The 20,082-nt window shown below is 37.6% G+C and overlaps 1 protein-coding gene across 6 annotated transcripts in view; it reads right to left on the bottom strand.

The window, feature by feature from the left end:
- Positions 1-20,082, bottom strand: part of ephb2b (eph receptor B2b) — a 161,747-nt gene that overhangs the window by 61,147 nt on the left and 80,518 nt on the right. For 5 of the 6 annotated variants that reach the window (XM_047347320.1, XM_047347322.1, XM_047347321.1 and 2 more), the window contains exon 3: positions 19,201-19,885. In XM_047347320.1, coding sequence (XP_047203276.1) covers positions 19,201-19,885 — 685 coding nt within the window. The remainder of the gene's footprint in view (positions 1-19,200; positions 19,886-20,082) is intronic. The other variant, XM_047347324.1, reaches the window with a different exon arrangement.

The raw sequence follows: 20,082 nt of genomic DNA, 5'->3' as shown, positions 1-20,082 counted from the left end.
GTTTGAATTGAAATTTCCAACCTGACAGATTTTGGGGACTCATATTGTGTTCAAAATAAACATAAGAAAAGTAGACAATTTGGGTGGTCATCCCTTATCGGATAATGGCACTCAAATGGACAATAGGTTCATGTCAATTTAAGTCATGAAATCACATGGGTGATTCAAACAACCAAAACTGGATTTTCCATACAAATATGTAGCCTGAGGGCTTAAAATCCAACATTTCCACAAATCCCATTAAACCATCTCTTGAATTCTATGCCATTGCTGGTATTGCTGCGTGATATGCTCTTGAAGTCACTAATGACTGATGTTCAAACTTATAATGCATTAAATAGCCCAATCATAGCTGCAGAGAGAAGTGGTGAACAGATAGACTAATTAGCCCTTACGTAATTGATTCATCGAAAACATGAATCTCTATGCTATTCATACGCCTACACAGTGTCTTTCATCCCTCCATTACTACCTCCTTAACCATGATAAAGGATGGGTTCTGGAGCGTTGAGCTACCCAACATTTGTCCTAATCAATGGTTTCTGTTCAGTGTGGACCCCTCAGGTCAGTGACATTAAGTACCAGCTCGCACAGAAATAGAGCTGATGCTGACGCACAGGGAGAGATAGGAATATCCTTTGTCACGTTGGTAACTCCTCAGCTGTGGAGGTTCCCCCAAATGCTCATTCATTCCTGCTCCAGCCATGTTGGGATGGTCTGACCCCAAAATGATGAAGAATAGTGACACTGTGTCCCGTCCATGAGGAAATGGAGCTGCTTTGGGTTTGTATAAATACTAGTTCAGGGCCAGTAGACTGATGTAAATAAACATTACCGATGCACTGTTAGCGCACTAAAAGTCCTTGCAATCAACATATAAAGCACTGACCCAGGTGTAAAAATAATACTTAGCTTTGAAAAATAATTTGCCCTCTTAAAGATTTTTCATTTTCTTCTTTGTCAAACTAAATTATTTAGATCAAACAAATTTAAATGACACAAGCATTTTTTATTGAAGGAAAAACATATCCAAACAACCTCTGTCTTTGTGAAAAAGTTACTGGTCCCAAACCTAATGACTAGTGGTGATACCCTGTCCATCAAGCGTTTGCAATAACTGGCAGTGGGTCTTTTGCATTGTAAGGGAGGAATTTTCACCCTCTTTTTTTGCAGAATTGGTCTAATTCAGTCACATTGGAAGGATTTAAAGCATTATTTGCCTATTTGAGATTATGCCACAACTTCTTAATTGTATTTATATCCAGACTTTGATGATGGCACTCGAAAAATTTTATTTTGGATTTTTTTAGTCATTTAAAGGTGGACTTGTTAGATATGCTGGTGTACTTTGGATAATGATGCAAGCCACAAGCTCAAGGCTCCATCGATTACAACAAAAATCCAGGACCAGGAAAAGCTAAGGAGCCAGCGAACATCACATTACTATAACCATGGTTGCCTTTTGGTATGATGCTCTTTTTTGATACGTTGTTAGTTTTATGCCAAATATAAAATACTACACTTCCAAAAACCTTTAATTTTGTCTCAACAGACCACAGAACAATTTCCCAAAACTCCTGGATCATTAAGATGTTTTCTAGAAACTATGAAACAGGTTCAGAATTTTTTGTTTGTAACTCTGATGTAAAAAATTATTTTTACATCAGTTATAAACATCAGACTTTTTTCAAAGAAAAGTCAGTTTCTTATAGTTTAATCGAGAAAACTAACCTCAATTGAGTTATATGTTGTTCTGGGTACTTTTGTGACCTTCTGTATGGGTTGTCAGTGTGCTGTTTGAGTAATTTTGGTTGATACCATTCTTTTAATGTTTTCCCAATTTGAGCATAATGTCTCTCACTTTGGTTTGTTAGGATTCCTTTTCAGACTCAAATATCAGTCACTAATGTTTATTTACTGTTCTTAAATTTCTTGAGATTGAGCTTAATGTGAAGCTTTTTTTCTTCTTCTTTTTGTCCATTTTATGTTGTTAGAGAGGTTCTGTTTAAGAGATTTCTTTTTTCAACAGGCCTGGGTGCGGCTAGTGAAACTGAACCAATAATTTGTTTGTCCAAAACATTTAATAATGACAGAGGAAAATACATGAAATAAGGAAGAGGAGACAAATATTTTTTCACAGTACAAAGTATTATTATTATTTAAATTGTTTATGTGATTAGGATCGAAACAATTAATTTGTGGGAGAGACATGCTTTCATATTTCCTTTTTGGGTGCATTTCAGTGAGGTCATTTTCACTACATAGCAGTACAAGACTGTTCAAAATGCAATTTTATAGGAATCCTTCACACTCTGTGTTTGACAACTATATGTAGCAGCTGTATTCTGTTTTTTGTCTGGACAAATATCTCTAAGGTCCACTTTCTTACTTACTTAAGGCATTCCTATTTAAGCGGGGTTAAATATTTAAATAAAATGTGCTATTGCTACATACATACATAAATAACACATAAGCAGCCAGCCAACCTGAAGGCGTAGCTTTCTTCTTGACGTTGCTCTGCACATTCCATCAGTGCACATCTGACATATCTGCACAAGCCAGCCACATATCATCTTTAACACTGACGTTGCACTGCTGAAAGGGTCATTGTAAAAATATAATGGTTGGGTAGCTCCATCTTCCTTCTGGCAGATAGCTTCTGTTCTTAGTCATAAACTGACAGGCGTTTGAATCATCAAAACTGCATGTATTTTTGTCTCTTGAATGGAAGAAATTTCCCGCAATGGGACAAAGATAATAACAATTTATTATACACATACTTGCCTGGACTGAAAACATACGCAAAACAGTTTAAAATTTAGTTTTAAAGGCCTGATGAACATAAAGAAGAATTTAAAGCAGCCTCAAATGAGTGGGGGCCTGCAGAAAACAACACGGAAAGATTAGTCTTTAGCTCCTGGAGGCAGTGGGATAATCCTAGAGAGTCTTGAGGGGGTCGTGTCAGCTGCCCTCATTGACTAAAATCCTCATCTGCAGCACATGTATGAAATGCCATATGCAAATAATCTTTACACGTCTTAGTCAATGCAGAAATACCAGGTAGATGTGGTTTTCCACAAAATGCCAGCCACGGCTTATGTACATTTGTCAAGCATGTGTGTCTTTGTAGATCAGTTTACTAAAATCCTGTATCCTACGCTGCTCCTAAACAAAAGCAAAACTAAAGAAATGTATCCATAAAATAAGTTGCTTGATAGACATTACTTAGTAAATTATGTCTAAATATTATAGTTATTAGAAGAATGAGTTAGATTTGCTTTACAGCATTTAAAATTCCAGTGTCAACTAAGAAAATATACGTCAATAACAAATATAAAAAGGTCTCGGTATATTTTACCTTTTGAACACAGATTTTGTTCATATTTTGATGCTGATTTCCTGCAGAGAAAATAAAGAAATAAATCTCTTTAGCAAAAAACAAATAGGTAAAATAGACAAACTAACAGGTTCTGGCCCGGCAAGCTCAATTAGCTGGTGTTCATTGCAGCGTGTGAGAGACCACACTCTCAGCACGAGACCAGCATCAACAGAACCAGAGAGATGACAGACAAGATGGACTCACAAAAGCTCAATTGTAGCGGACCCTGGAAGTTCTGAGGGTGGGTAAAGCTAAAGGAAGGACTTATGGTCTCAGGGGCTTTGATGTGGCTGATAACAATCTCCCAGCTGAATGAAAATGCAAGAAACGTCTCTGAAAGAATTGCTACCATGGAAGTCCAAATCCTAATATGAGCTTGGGAAAAAAATTAGCATTGATAAATAAGCTTTGACTGAAAAATAACTATATTAAAACTGAAAGCACACTGTAACTTATATGTTGTTTTCTTTTTACATAGTTTAGGATTAACAGACAAGGGCAGACAGCTTGCAGCTTTCATTTGACTGGTCTGCTGTTTAGTTTGGAAGAGCAAAAAAATAAATACTGAAGTATTTGGGCATGACATTTGTATGTTTTGATTAAACAGTGACAATATCAGACTTTCAGCTGCTTGGAACAGCACTGCAGTGATTCCATTGATGCCCATCTTTTTGCAGCACTTGACTGACAGATAAAAACACATGTTTGAGATATGATTTCAATGATAGTCATCCAGTAATAGGATGTATGCCTGCTGGCACAGCATTCTCACAGATGGAATTAACATCATCTTTTGCCAAGTTTGTGTTGGACCTATTCCCCATTGCCACTCTGAAATCCCAATGAGGAATAATGCTTTGAATGAGCGATGCGTAATCGAGCTGCTTGTAGACTCAACTGACTCTTGTCTTGCAATGTCACAACCATGAGCAATACTGAGGATACTGATGAAATACATGACCATGAAACATTTTTTTAACAGCAGCCTTTATCAGAGTTTAACAGCAACATCAAAATTTCATACAACAAATGCTTTATAATGCACTCATATAGGGTTCCTGCATAGACAATGTATTTGTGCACGTTAGCCAAAGGTGATTATGAATACTTGACAGCTTCTGGCCATATGAACCAAAATAAGTAAGCTATGTTGTGTGTTGGAGATCAAACATCTTGCTCACATTGGAGGATGTCTTCTTTTCTCTGCAGACTTGACACAGAAAGGAAAAAATAATAGTTATCTACAAGCAATCTGTTGAAATAGGTCATTATCGTAAAGGCATGCTGTGAATGCACCCCATCCTCAAATCAATACATGAATTGCTATATTTAGAAAGAAGGTCGCAAGGAGGAGTTAACAAAGCTCTACAAGGGATGAAAGACATCAATGTGTCAGTGGTGTGCTTAAGAAATGGCTGCTCATTTTTGATTCAAAAGGCTTCATCTCATCCTCTCCTAGAGAGAGATGCTCTCTGTGGAGTGTGGAGATTTACCTTGCGGTGGCTGAATATGTCAGTTAGCTGGGACACAAAGGATCAAGGTGATAAGATGACAAAACATGAATAACTATCTTCTATGTAGTTTAATCCTCTCTATAAGGATATATATATTTTTTTTTTTTTTTTTTTTTTTTTTTACTTTTGGTTTGCCAAGGTGGTACACAACACCCAGGTCAGATTACTGCCAGACCTCAAGAATCAAGAAATCCCTTTAAATAAAAGCTGACAGCATAAAGTGAGCTAACACAAAAAGCAACACAAAGCGACCTGATCTAAAGAACTTCAAGATCAGATAAGAAACCAAATCACTGGCATTTACGAATCTGGAAAAGACTACAAAGCCATTACTTTGGCTTTAGGACTCCAGAGAACCTTCCCAAAAGTGGCCAGTTTACAAAAATTACTCATCCAAAGACCTCATCCAAGAGGTACCTTTCACATTTGAACCGATATGGTACCAATGGCCAGCACCTTAGAATCGGTATCGGTACTCAACGGTACCAGTTTTCTGTGCTTTTGTGTTTATGTGGTAGTAAATGTTAATCCATTTAATAATAAAATCTCAACATTTTTCAATTTCACATATTTATTTCTCAGTATATAAAATTTTATGAATATATCAAAACACTATCCAGCTGTTTGTATTGTAACAGTTGTTTCAAACATTTCTTCTCCCATGTTGCAGGCTGCAGACAATGAGTCGCTAACGGATGCAGGAGTGCTAACTGTGCTAAATGCAGGAGTTGTAGTATCTGAGGCTGACAAGAAAAATCTTGTGCTTAACAAGGTGCTTCCTCAGATTATAAGCATTTCCGCCACTGGCCTTGCACTTAGCATCACAAATATTGCTTCATTCGTGTCCGGTATGGAAAATCACCCACTATTCCATTCCTTCAGTGTCACAATGATGAGTGTATGTACCGAAACATGGTACTGTTAGAATTTACGTGAATAGGAACTCGGTAGTACTGACTGAATTTGGTCAGTACCTATAAAACTACCGAATTCGGTACCCATCCCTATCCAAAAGGTCACAAAAGAACACCAGACCTCACTTGCCTCAGTTAAAGGCAATGTTCATGATTAAATAATATGAAAGAGACTGGGTAAAAATGGCATCCAAGGGAGAGTTCCAAGGCGAACACCACTGCTAACCAAAAAGACCCCACAAAGGCCTGTCACAAATTTCTACAGAAAACATCGTAAGTAATCCCCAAGTAATGTAGCAGGACGATAGTCCAAAGCACTATAACAAATGGAAAAATAAAGGTCTGGGAGTGGCCTAGTCAAAGTTCTGACTAAATTCCAATTGAAATGGACGGGCCAACACTGTTGCCACCAAGGGTGGCAAAACCACTTCTTAGATTTAGAGAGCTTTTTTTTTTTTTTTTTAAAGTCAGGATGGTATAGAAAGCTTTTTTCTTTTAAGAAATCAAACAATGTTAAGTGTTTTTGTAGTTGTTCAAGTTATCGTTGTTTAATGCTAAAATTAGTTTGATCTGAAGCATTTGAGTGTGTCATAGAAGTACAAACAGAACACATCTGTAAGGGCACAAATACTTTTTTACAGCTCTGTCTGGCTCACTACCTCTGTGTCTATACTGAGTAGTATAGGTCAACACTGTATCATGCTCTTTTACTCTAACTCTCCCCGTGTTGGTCTCGGCAATTCAACACTTTAGTCCAACCCTGTCTCCCAGTAATGTGCCAAGGTTTGATTTTTACATTCAGCCAAATCCTCCCCTACGTGATGACTTTGCACAATGGAGGTAAAAAAGACAAAGACAATGGGATGGCAAAATGAAAATGCTTTCGTTAATAGCTGTGACTAATCCTTTCCAGACCATTCTTTAAGCCTGTTACTTCAGAGAGAGGGCAGACACCCATACTGAGAGAGGAGGAAGTGGTGGCCTTGGTGTGTGTTAAAACTGCACCGTACAAAGTATGTTGGTGGGGTGTAATGAAAACACCCTGCACATGAAAATGCGCCGATACCCCCACCCTGCCAACGCCCACCTAAAAAGCCAGCATAACTGTGTCGAGACCACACAGCTTTGAGATGACCACAATAAAACAGAACACTGGTCTCAGCACGAAGCAAGCATTTCCCAGGCATCAATACGCTATGAGGCCAATCCAGGCTTTGTAGTAAACACAGGCAGGTGGTTAATGTCAAACCGAGGAAGCGGGCTACGCAATTCTTTTGTTTAGCCTGTTTGCCATGTCTCTACATTAGTAGTTGTTATTTCCAATCTGTCTCCTTTGAGTCAGAGAGTTGTTGATCCAAAGCAGATGGAAAGTCATGAAACAATATTTTAGGAAATACTATTTAAAATAATAGTAACAAAAAATCCCTTCTTTCTTGTTTGAGTTCATACTCCTCAATGGAGACCCAGTCTATTTTATACTTTCATTTACACCTGTGCTTCCTACACTCGGTGACAATGGCCATTTTGAGCAATACTATTAGTGTCCGATGTGAGCATCTGCTGCCACGAGACCCTGTCCAACTGGCTAAATATAACAATAACATGTAAAATCCAAGTTCATAACACTTAACATATTGCTCTTAAACCAGTTCTTTGCGATATGAATATTGTACACACTGATATACTGATGACAATATTTTAGCAATATATTGTGAAGCCCTACTAGAATTTATGGATTTTCTAAAGCCTTACCAATCAGCTATTTCCTGTAGGAATCCATGACCTTTAAATAAACCAATAAGATTTGTGGGTAGGGAATTCTGTATCAACAATGGTAATATTGATCTATTCCTAAAGTAAATTCATCAGCTAAGTTGGCTATAATTCTGCTTTTCCAAAGAGTAATGCAGAATTTACAGCATGCACTGCATCAATACATCATGGAAATTACTATTTGAATTGCCTGGGGATTGTGGTATATTAAATTACATAAAATAAAAGATGTACATTTTAGCTTGACATAACAGAAAATAAGTTTTTATCTAATTGTAAATGTGGACCCAAGAAGCCAATTCATACCATGCTTGAGGTTCCAATAACAAATGCTGTGAGTTAAAGATTTTGCTTTTCTTACAAAGCAAAACAGATCAGCCTTATCATCAGATTACTGTTTACTCTGTCACCATCTTCTTCTTTTTAAACCTTTGTATAAACAGAGAATCCTTTAAAAAAATTGTGGAAAAATCTAAATACCTAAAGGTGTCAAGGAAGAATGGGGAAAGATGGGATTTGGAGAGATTATTCTAACCCACATGATACTGATGCATATAATGAGCTGGTAAAAATATTTTCACTGACAAGATAAGGATAAGCCTGGCAGCTTGTACAATCCCTTTCATCATCCAAGGCATGGGTTGAAAAAAATCAGTACCCTTTGAATGAACCCAGTACATTGCAAGACTTTAAAGATTGTGAAAAGCTGTGTCCAACAGCACCTTTTGCGCCCGAAGCTTAAAAGTACCACAGGAGAGCATAACATCTCATTATATTGAGTAATTTATTTGCTTAGTTGCGGCCCAAGGGGATGTAAAAAAGTTTTAACATTGAAAAATTTCTGTAAGTAGTCCATTTAAAAATCCGAGCTGTCCCCTGCAGCAATGAAACACCATCCCCCTTCAACCAAGCTTCAACAGTTAAACAAGGCCAAGATTATTTTCCTATCCAGCATCAAGTATGCTCATCCTGAACAATTACAAACTTAATTGAGCACCATGATTTAACAAAAAAAAATTTTATTACATTGAGACTGTGATATATGAAATGGAAAACGGATGCCTCTTGAAAAAGCAGAACGTGAACCACAAGGTGAAGAGGCAGCAACTAAGAGATATTGAGAGGTCATTATTTTGTTTATGACTTCATGTCACCTAACACCAACAATATTCCATTATACGCTTAATTTACTATCAGCTCTGTGATTTCAGCTAGTAGTGGAACAGTGACAAAAGTGACAAATTTAAATTACTTAACGTTTAACATCCATTATCTATCTCCTTGTCCACACCTGTGCCATATTGCTCCTGATTAGCTTCTCTCCCAGTTCAATGGTTCTCACTTCACTTCCCTCAGTTTATAAGGTCTCTAGTTTGCAATGTTCTCCACTGGTTCCTTCTGTTAACACCTAGTTACCTACCCTGTTTTTATGCCCTGGTCCAGTCCTGATTCTTTCCATGTCTGTTGCCTGGATTTTCATGCGCCTGCTTCCAACCTGTTTATGTTGTTTTTCCCCTGTCTGAGTTCTTGTACCTGGTCCATTGTAAGTTTATTTTTGCTATTAAATCTCTTCATCACTCCACTCAATCCTGCACTTCGACTACTGGTCCTACCACTAAAACTCATCATGACACTTTGTGCCACTGTAAATGATTAATTTAGGCAATGTCTCTATTGAATAAAATATTCTTCACCTAAATTGTCCCACAAGTGAGGAACACATGGGTAGTGACTAAGAAAAGAAAACAAAGCAAGGTTCCTGAGGTTGGCGCAAGAGGAGAACTTCGCTTATACTGATGTGGCCTTGGAGCCATGTGCTCAATTTCAAACTCAAGCACTCCTCAGAAACCTCCCAGGGAGGCTGATGACAGAAAACTCAACTACATCAGTTCTAAGCTTGGTGTTGACATTAGCCCATGGATTTCTAAACAGCACAGAATGAAATCCCAAAATAAAATAAATACAAATATAAACTGCTTGGGTTGGTTGTTGACTTTGCTTAAACACAGCAGGCAGCAGCAAGCTTGTGTGGACATTATCAGCTCATAGGGATTCACTGAGGTCAACAGAGATATTGCCCTTGAATCCAAGGATACCCTCAGTTTATTGGTTCTTCCTATTTGGCCTCCTGCAGCAGAATTAATTCAAAATTTAAATCAGTATTTTTATTTTTCTTTGAGAGCTGCAGGCTAAAACTAAATAATTATGTTTGCCAAAAAAATAAATGTATGAAATTAACCTTTTTATAGCTTCATTTTAGTTATACAATGGCAAAACTGAGACTCATAATGGAAGGTTACATGCTGTAGAATATAAAAGTCTTCACTCTGTCTAATCTGGCAGATAAAGGGCAACAGGACTGTTAACAACTATCTTTTCTAAAAAAAATAAAAATAAAAAAATTTAATGGACAGTAACAAGTACTTCAATAAAATAATACCCTACATTATGGTTTATGTCTTTGTGTTTCATGGAAAATATAAGCAGTTCTGATGAGGTAAACATTTGTAATTAATTAGAGCGGAGGACGGGCCAAGTCACTGTTTTGCAGCTAACACGTCATGTGTCATGAGTCAAGTCCCAGGTCCTAAACTGTAAATTCTGAGCCTTAAATGAGGCATTAGACTAAATATGTAATTTAATTACATAGTACTCTTTCCAAAATGTAACGATGCTTCTTTGAAGCTATATTAATTCGTTTGCCAGTACAGCTAACAAGTTGAACTGAACTTCAAAAAACAACAGATCCAATGTTACATTTCACAGTTAATATTAACTGTGAACAACAACGTACAGCGGCTAAAGCAAGTGTTGAACATGTCAACATCTCTGTAAGTGAAAATATTTTTAATATTTCTACTAACAAGAAATTCCCACCAGAGGCTAGTATCAACTGCAGCCTTCCACGTACAAGGAAAACAAATTAGTCCATAAATGCAGTTATGTGTAATGAAGTGGAATACTGAACACATGGGGAAAAAAAAGGAAATGCAAAAGCCAAGTAACCAACTGAAATCTGTTAGTATTGAGAAACCAATCTTGGTGCTATCAGCTGGTTTAATTTTAACTGCTTCCTTACAAAAAAGGTTTCTCGTTACCAGAGAATTGCACAGAGTGATATGTTTGCTAAAAGCAACTTCCCAAAAAAGGTCTGCTTTTGCAAACCATACTAATGGCAATGGTCACAGCTATGTTTCCAAACTCCTGAATGTTCCAGTGAGTGCGGTAGAAGCAAATATCCAAAAGTGAAAATAACATAATTTTACCACAAATCAGCCATGGCCAGGAGGTCCTTGTAGGATTTCTGACAGAAGAGTGAAAATAATATTCAAAAGAGTTGTCCAATGGCCAAGGAGCACTCACAGAGTGCTTCAAAAAGATAGTTTTTCTAATGAAAAAGATAAGCAATGTACTTGATTGTAATCGCCTCCATGAGCACTCAATGTGAAAGACTACACTGCCAAAGAAAAGCCATGTTAAGGCTTGTTTAATGTTTGCTGCAGAAGGTTTGGAGAAGCCAGTGACACTGATCAGTGTGGATTTCCTAGCAAGACAATAGGCAATGAAACTCTTAATTATTTTCAGAGAATTAAAGTAAATGCCTCAGTCAATTATTTGACTTGTATAATTGAAAAACAATGGAAAGAACCTGAGGATCAGAGTGCACAGAAATGACCTAGAACCTTCATCTGCAGACAAATTATGAGAATGCATGTAACTAGTTTCTGTATACAGGGGACGACTTTTTGTAGTTATTACCAAAAACACTCAACACCTTTGTCTTTCCTGTATTCTACACAAAATTTCATTTGTGGCCTAATTTGCTCCGATTTTTAATTTTTTTTTTCTGTGTTAATTACTTGGGTTGTTGCCGACATCTGGTTTAAATTAATGTAAATAGAAATATTAGAAATATATTTTCCGAGAAAAAAGTCGTGTTCAATGCCAGTTTTACCCTCTGTAAGCATTTATTGGGTTCTGTGATTTTTTTTATTTTTATTACATTACGCAACATGCTTCTTGTAATATTAAAGCCTTTTTATGCCAAACTATTGTTACAGAGACATTGTATATTGTATTTTAATTTATTTATTTCAACAATTTAGAATTACTCCCCTACTTCATTAGGGAATCACTGTACAGATAATGTTGGTTACGTTTTGTGCACCCAGATTCCCCAGAGTATAGGCACAGCCCTTTAAGCTCCGGGTCTCACTGGTTCCTAATTGGCTGAAGAAAAAACGCTATTTGGGAACCGATTACCCGGTCTGAGCGCAATTTATACAGACCAGGGTGAAGCGCACGTGGGTTAAGGTTTTCAGTGCTTGCGTGGACGTGAACGATAAATCCACTAGCGATAACCTTAAATGGCAAAGCCTATTCGACATAGAACAGCTTTATATAATACACACCTCTGCTGTGATCAACTATTTCTTTTTTCAACAGAGAGCAAGAGTAGCCACTTACAGGAGTAATTATAATGGAATCTGCATGCATGTCCTAATTTACTTTATATTCCCTCTTTCTGACAACTGTACCAACTACTTTTCCAAGCCCTGTCCAAATTAACATTTATTTAGTCTGTCCTAACAATTTTAAAAGTCCACTTCAAATTTCCTTGTCAGTTACATGGAAGCATGTCTATTGTTTGTAGAGAAATTTGGCTTTTCTCTCCAAATATAATAATAATAATAATAATAATAATAATAATATATGATAGGCACATACTGCTTTAGTTTTAAGAACCAAAGAAAGCACCCTTATTTTTAGCCTAAAAATGTTTTGAAAGAAGCTGTATCGGGAAATATTGAAGATAACCAAGTAATCTGTCATATGCAGTCAACACAGCAGGAGCTTGATAAACTGGTGTGGGGACGTTTACAGTGTTGATATTCTTGATGCTTTGACATTGATGTAGATGATCTTCCCTGATTATCTACTGACATGCTGACAGGCGGTTGGGTATGTAACACTGGTGAAAAAAAAGAGAGAGTCTGCTGCTCTTTCTGTGTCCCTGGTTTAGAGTTCCCACCGCCAGCTCCCTGCCCTTTCTTTCCCCACACTGTTTGTACTCTATTGTCTGTCTTCTTTCTCTTTGGTTCAGCAATAAAAGTGTTTAATATTTAATCACCTGTAGCTCCCCAGGAAAGACATGTTTAAATGTGGGTTATATTACTTATTTTAGAACCTGTTGTAGCTCTGAACTGTCTTGTTCATGTAAACCTCCAATAGGCCGCTGTTTATATAAGATGCTGCTATCCAATTGCTTCCTATGGGAAACAAACAATAAATATTGTATAATATAAATATTTAAGTGATTGAACAGATGCCCAATAAATTACAGATGTTTTTGTAGTTTTTATATCTAATCTGTTTGTGCCATTTCTTTGTGACATTAAGGGGAGGTTTTCACTGCAGGTAGATTTATGTATGAAATATTTGGTATGATAAATGACACTGACCATGTATGAAGTATGAGTATTGCTGCTTCATTTTTAACTTTTTTGCGGAGTAAAGAAGAGGGCCCTTTTTGAGTTTGCCAACCTCTTGGACCCTTTGGCTGCAAAAAATAAAACATTTTTAATTCATTCAAGTGAAGGATTTCGTTTCCCTCTCCAGAAGGAACTCTAATCCATGTCAAACGCACAAAACATAAGACATCTTAATTTTCTTAGTGTTGACTGAATTTTTTGGACAACAAGGTCACTGATCCTCAGGAGAGATTCCTGCCTTTAACAGCCTGATTATTTCAATTTTTTTCCAGGCAGATGCTTGATTCATTAGGCTTTCTTACCTGGGAAGCTGACTAGATTCCTCCAGCAGGGCGAGTAATGACATTGGAGAAAGCACGAGGAAATGTTTTGAAAAATGCCTGGTCTTGTCCGAGGCAAGAAATTTGAGGCCTGTAATGAAGGATATGTATCCCCCTTCCTTCTAATGTCCAGGACAGCTAACTCAAGGCAGATTTATCATGACCAGAATCATAAGTTCTCAGAGTTGTCACACTGCTATGCTTCTGTGGACAAACCCCAGACAACTGTCTGTTGTCTCTTGGGTTAAGACTGAGATGTGTATAGGTGTTACAACGAAGAAACAGACCCACAGGAAGATTCCCCACTCAATGCACTGACCAATAATGTGGAGAAGACGCAGGGATTATATGAGGTCAAACTGACTGAATCTGAGATGCAAAAGATGGTGTGGGATAATGAGTAATGTGACAGAGGGGCCTGTGGAGCAGAGCCTGACATGTGCAAAAACATGTGGAAAACGTTTACAGGCTTAAAGGCCATGATCTCTAAGTTCAGCAAGATTCAAAGCGATCGCACGACACATTATCACTTCAGCAGATGATGAATGTGCTTCAAAAACTAGAATGTAAAGTATATGTTATCAATGTACTTTATGCACTCCCTTTACAGTGGGCCAGTAAATCTTGTCCGACTAACTGACTTTAACTAAATTAGTATTCATGTGGGCATAATGCCTATACAGTACCAACAACTTTCTACAGTAACTGGAACCCTGCCGGGCCATGTGGAGACTTGTGTGGATACATGAGATTAACATATTGTTTAATCTTTAACTCAGGCAACATAATTCATACAACTGATCTGACGAGTGAGCACACTGCACTTGTAAAGACAAAAAAGTATTTCATTTACTGCATCATGATTTGTTTTGCAAAATATGATTATGGTGCACAGTCTTGGGTGTCTAACCACTGGATTAAGTGGAGCAACTGCTCCTACATTTTAAAGTCGGGGGGGGTGGGTGGAATTATGTTTTTGCTCCCCATTTGTGGATCTTCAAAATATCAAATTTTTGAAACTATCCAAAAACAAATGTCAATTAGTCAAGGAACATTCTGCACAAGTTTGAGGATAAATCTTTGTAAAGTTTAATATTATGTCTCAATTTCTCAGTGAGGGCTTTGTGAACAGAATGACACCTCTTCGAGGTACCACATCCTACACTGCGTACAGACCAAAACGGCCGCCTCTATTGAATACACACCACAAGCTTTTTACTAGAACTAAATATAAAGATTAGTAATGGAAATCAAAGGATGATGCCTACGGTGCAGCTAATTCATGTTAGCTGTGCTGCCATTTAACAAGCAAATGTTCTTGTAATGAACATCTGCTGAGGTTCTAATTTGTATTCTTTATGCTTAGCATTTCTTCGAACAGCAGCTGAAAAAGCCATCTATCAACAAAAGTAAGTGTGGCTCTTACTTATAATGTTGTCTGGATGCTTACTGTGTTTCTAGAATGTTTACATTGTAGCCTTTTTTTCTTTATTCATCCACTCTGTTGCTGCTCTAGTCTTGTTACTGAACCCCAATGCAAATCTCTGTTTACCTCTGTTTGCACAATACACAATACAGCAAACAGCCTGGTAGGGGAGTGTTTTTGGCCTTTCTTTGTGTCTTTTTGCAGCATGGAAGACAGTCATCGAGTCATCAGCTGGGTTGTTTCCCACTTGCATTGTTAGTTAATTAGTGTTGCCATTAAAGAAGGCAGTGGCAGGGGAAATAAAAGCAGTGGTGTGGATTTGTCTGTAATATGTTGATTCCCATCCCTAAACTCTCTCCAGACCAGTAGAATGCAATAATTGGGATTCTGACAGTGTGTTATGAGGCCTCATTTCCTGCTTTTGCTTGCTCCCTCCCCCTTCTGCTTTCCTATGTAATCATGTCCATCTAATCATGTCTGCATCCCCCTCCTATGCACTAGATCCCCCTTTCTTTATCCAAACCACATTCGGTTCAATAATTATTAAAGACTTTTCTCTTAACCCAATAACGCTGGTGCAACATAAGGAACCTTACTTTACATTATTGACTAGAACTGATGAATACCTCACCACAAGACATTGAAGGTCTCTTGTCTTTTTTCAAATTTTCCACACTTTGACCTTAGATACTTATCATTCCTGTGATATAAAGACAGTTAAAGAGCATCTGGTACAAGGCTTAAGTATGTTCACTATGCAGCATTTCTAATTATGAAGATCATAGACTATCAAAACAATAGCATAAGACAAAAGGGTGTTAGGTCTCTGGCAGAATGTAGAGACAAAACGTCACTTAAAAGAACAAATTACACTCACAGGCCTAAAAATGTGTGCGCCGTCCCTTTTGCAAACTGAAACTCTTGCTACAGTCTTTGAGATGTCCTTGTCGGATTTGTTTAAATCCTTACATTTGTCATTTGTTCCTGTTTATAACACATCAGCTTTCAGGACAGTGTTCACTTGTAGCCAAATATATCTCACCCAATAACGGGTGTCGTGATGAAGAGAAAATTTCTATTTTTCACTTCACCTGTCAGTGGTCATAATGTCTTGTCTAATCAGTGTATGTGTAAATGTTTAAGAAAATCTAACCCTAACCCTAAAAATTATCTTTCAGTCCCCTCAGTTAGGGGCTAGAAAGCGAAACAAACAATGCCATATTTCTCATAATGCTTCCCCCTTTCTTCTTATTCTCGGCGTCTCACACTGACACACATATCCAAAAAATAAATCAAGTTGTTGTTATCGCTGTTACAGTGCGTCTGCTTCCAAACTTTCATTGCTCAATAACATGAGCCACACTCTCACAGTCGAGACCCTTGAACTCGCAATAGCATGGGGTTAGATGATCAGATTACACTGAAAGACACATGGGCATTGTTAGGGGAGTTTGCAATTCCACCCATGAGCATGGCTCTCGCTGTGCCCGAATAAGGGAAATGTTTTACAATCTGGAGAAACCAGCAAGGGAAAAAAGAGAACCTGATGTGTCTCTGTGGTGAACCATCTCCTCAAGTCTCTATGGGGAAATTAGATCTGTCTTTTTAGGACTGTCTCTGCTGAAAGGCTTTTGCATGGTTCCTTGCATTCACTGCACTTCTTAGAGAGGAAACTTAATCTCACTTGTAAGACAATTGAAGAGAAAAAGACCTTTGCAATTTGATGTAAGCACCACCTTCTGCCGTCAATATTTTGACAGATTTCATGACAGCATAATTATTTGTCAGAATACCTGCCAGCAGTTTAATTGCTACATGCATAATTATATGTTTAGTTGGAAAGATGTTGGAACACAGCATTGGTTATATTATACAGTGCAAACAGTGTCAGCATTTTGACTCCTTTGTGAGTTGGTGGGGCAGCATAATTCCACCATGAAAGAGGATACCTTACAAACTCTTTGATGGCACTTCTCATAAATCAATTCATTAGCCCATAATTTTGGCAGGCAAAGCACTTCATTCACAGATCAATTTATTATCCAACCTCTTGCAGCTGAAAGGCAGTGGTTGACCACAGCTTCAAAAACTGGTATCAGTTTCCTGTCTTTAGGAAGCTGACTGGAGAGTGAACAAGCTATGCCTTCCATCAAAAAGAGCTTTTCAACAATGGAGAAACCACCACAATAATATCGGTATTGGTTATATTTTCTTTCTATAAACGTCACAATCATTTATCCTGAGATTTATAACTATTATAAAGTGTGAGAAATCTGTTTTGTTGCATATCATTTTGGATCATAGATCATGCATTGTTTTTTTTTAAGCTTTAATATTCAGCTACTATGTTACAAGATGGAAAAAGAAATGGTAAAATGGTAAAATTAGATTTTCATCTTTGGTGTGTTTATGATAAAATAAACAAATGCATTGCTTGAATTAAAGATTGTGTGCCACTTTGGTGGGTCTTGTTTATCGAATCTAAAGTAACTGGGTAAAAATCAACTTGTGGTGACAAACAGAAAGTTAAATGCTCATTACTGTTTTTAGTTAGGTATAAATAACATCCAACATGGCCAGATTGTATGAACTTGAAATGGCTTCATCTACCTAAATAATCCTATCTATATCTGCCAGAGTCCAGTACAACACCAGTAAAATAGATCATAAATCATGCCGCTCATTAAATTACTGCACTGGGTACCTGGTTGTAAATGGACAGATTTAAAAATGTTGTTGTTGATCTAAAAGAAACTAAATAGTCTTTGGCCTAAATGTATTTCAGATATGCTTTTCAGATATGAACTGTTTAAATCCATTAGGTGATTAAAGACTGGTTCACTTATTGTTCCTAGGACCAGAACTGAACGAGACGAGGCTCTGGAACCAATTTCCTGAAAACCTGAGATGCCCAGAAAGTGTTGACTCCTTCTTCAGAACAAAAATATGTTTTACTGTATCTTTTCCATAAAGCTTGAAGATCACTTTATGAGTTCACTATCATGTTTTAGCTACTTTTATGTGTTGCATTTGCATTTCAGTAGTTTTTGTAACGCCTATTTTTGGTGATATTCTCTTAATACGTTTTTTTTTTCTTCCTATAAAGCGTTTTAAATTACCTTGCGAATAAATGGTGCGTTACAAATAAATTTGTCTGGGAGACATGGTGGCAGTGGAAACCATGAGATCTTTAAATCCATAACATTCCTAATGAATTTTACATATTTTTACAAATTCTTTGTACAAATTTAAAAAAATGGGGAAATCTGCACTTCCTGCACCAGAGTAGCTATCTTCAGGTGCTTCATACTGGCCGATGTTCCATAAGAAGATGCTTGTGTCGGCTCTTATTAGTAGTCATTACACATTGCCCAGCATTGTCTGTAAGGCGGCACCCATCACATTTTCCCTCCCAGTATACAGAAACCGAGGATGTGCTGTAATTACAAGCACACATATAAGAGGCAGAAATAAACCAATCAGAAACGCAGGTGGGTGGTTTGAGGTTGAACGGGATCAGCATGATTCCAGTCAGTAAACGCATGTCCTGCTGCGTCGAGTGATCGAGATCTCTAACAAAAATCGCCAAATACCACATGACAGAGTGTGGATAGGGTGTGATGCAAGTAAATGCTGGGTGAATCAATGATTTGAAAAGCTTGATCAATGTTCCTATGAGGGATTCCAATTGACAGAAAAATGTGAGCAGGTCTGGAAAAAATTCTCTTTGTCCTGTTGAATGGCAAAGGTTTAGAGATTTAAAATTACAGTTAAATCACAGTTTTGTTGTTGAGAAAAACTGAAAATGGGTACTATTATTATTTTCAAAGAAATGTTTCTTAAACTAAAGAAAATGTATGTATGTGTGCATATACAGTTTGAATGAAGTGAAGATAATCTTTTTATTACACATTAAATAGTAGTACTGTAGTTTTTAGCTGCTCGATTTAGTGTAGTATCTCATAAAACATTAACTAGACTTTCTCTGAAATCAAAACTTTCTAAACAGTTATGTAATTTTGTCACTGGTCAGGGAGCATTATTCCTATAAATCATTGTGGGAATAATCAAAAGAAATGCCATATTTTACAGTGTACTTATTTGGGAAATAGTAAACACGGGGGATTAATGTATTTGTTGTGGAAATATGATGATGGCTTCAGTTAAATAAACTATGCACAGAATTTATACCTTTTGTACATGACCTTATAACACTATTGTATCTTACTGAATATACTCTTTGAAAAGCGTAAAGTGCACTACCACACATAGTCATGGCATAAATAGAATACTTGCATGGAAGGATTATTCCTTTATGGTAGCAGATCAAAGGGATTCATTGGATTTGGAAAGGATGATAATAAAAGAACGCCACAACATACCTCTACAAACGGTTCCATTTTCCACAGCCTCATTCCCGGCTTTGCACATACAGCGTCCGATGGGTACCATCCATTCTCCATCTCCATTGCAGTAAAGCTTTATGGGCACATCCACCTCCTCTGCGTTAGGGATACAAACACCCCTTGCAGCCACCAGTGAGGTGCTCTCTGCCCCTGACAGAGTCTCCTGGAACAATGCCCCGTTAGTGATGATTCGAGGACACTTTCTATAGAAGACCCGGACTGCGATGAGTGACATGCAGCCGCCATAATCCTGAAAGGCCAAGTAAAAGCCATTTTTTGACACAGGGCCAAAACTTCGCACCTCAGTATTGATCTTCATCACTCTGCCTCCAAGATCCACCTGGGAGAAGCTCTCATCTGCTGCAATCGTGTCAACTTTAATCCACGGGTTCTCCATCCATGCCGGGGATGTTCTGGTGGCTGTGTCAGAATCTGATTCATAGTAATATAGATTAAAAGTTTCTTTACAGGAGCCTGGGACATTAGGGATGCTACTACAGTCCCTTACAGAGAATTTCATTTCTACATGGATCCGCTGCGCACCACGACGCCTGATGTATTTTGTCCGTACCCAGTTGTTCTGATTGCTGTCAAAAACATTACAGACCTGGTACGTCCTGATGGTATTCATGTGTTCATCGTAACCGCTCACCTCTTCCCACTGTTGAAGGACACAGAAAAACAGCAAATTAACATTTTTCTTGTGGGTAACTCTTGTAGTTGGACTGTAGCACTGAACTTGTGGAAGACAAATAGTGCACTGTAATGAAGGAAAACAGTTATTCTGATTAATTCAATTAGGTCCAATTGAGATGTAACGCAGTAACTGGGTTGCATGTTTCTTATTAATGCAAACTG

This window comes from Girardinichthys multiradiatus, chromosome 20, assembly GCF_021462225.1.
Source record: "Girardinichthys multiradiatus isolate DD_20200921_A chromosome 20, DD_fGirMul_XY1, whole genome shotgun sequence".
In the NCBI taxonomy this organism is placed as follows: Eukaryota; Metazoa; Chordata; class Actinopteri; order Cyprinodontiformes; family Goodeidae; genus Girardinichthys; species Girardinichthys multiradiatus.
The sequence above is the reverse complement of the archived record's forward strand: the minus strand, read 5'-3'. Positions and strand labels throughout refer to the sequence as shown.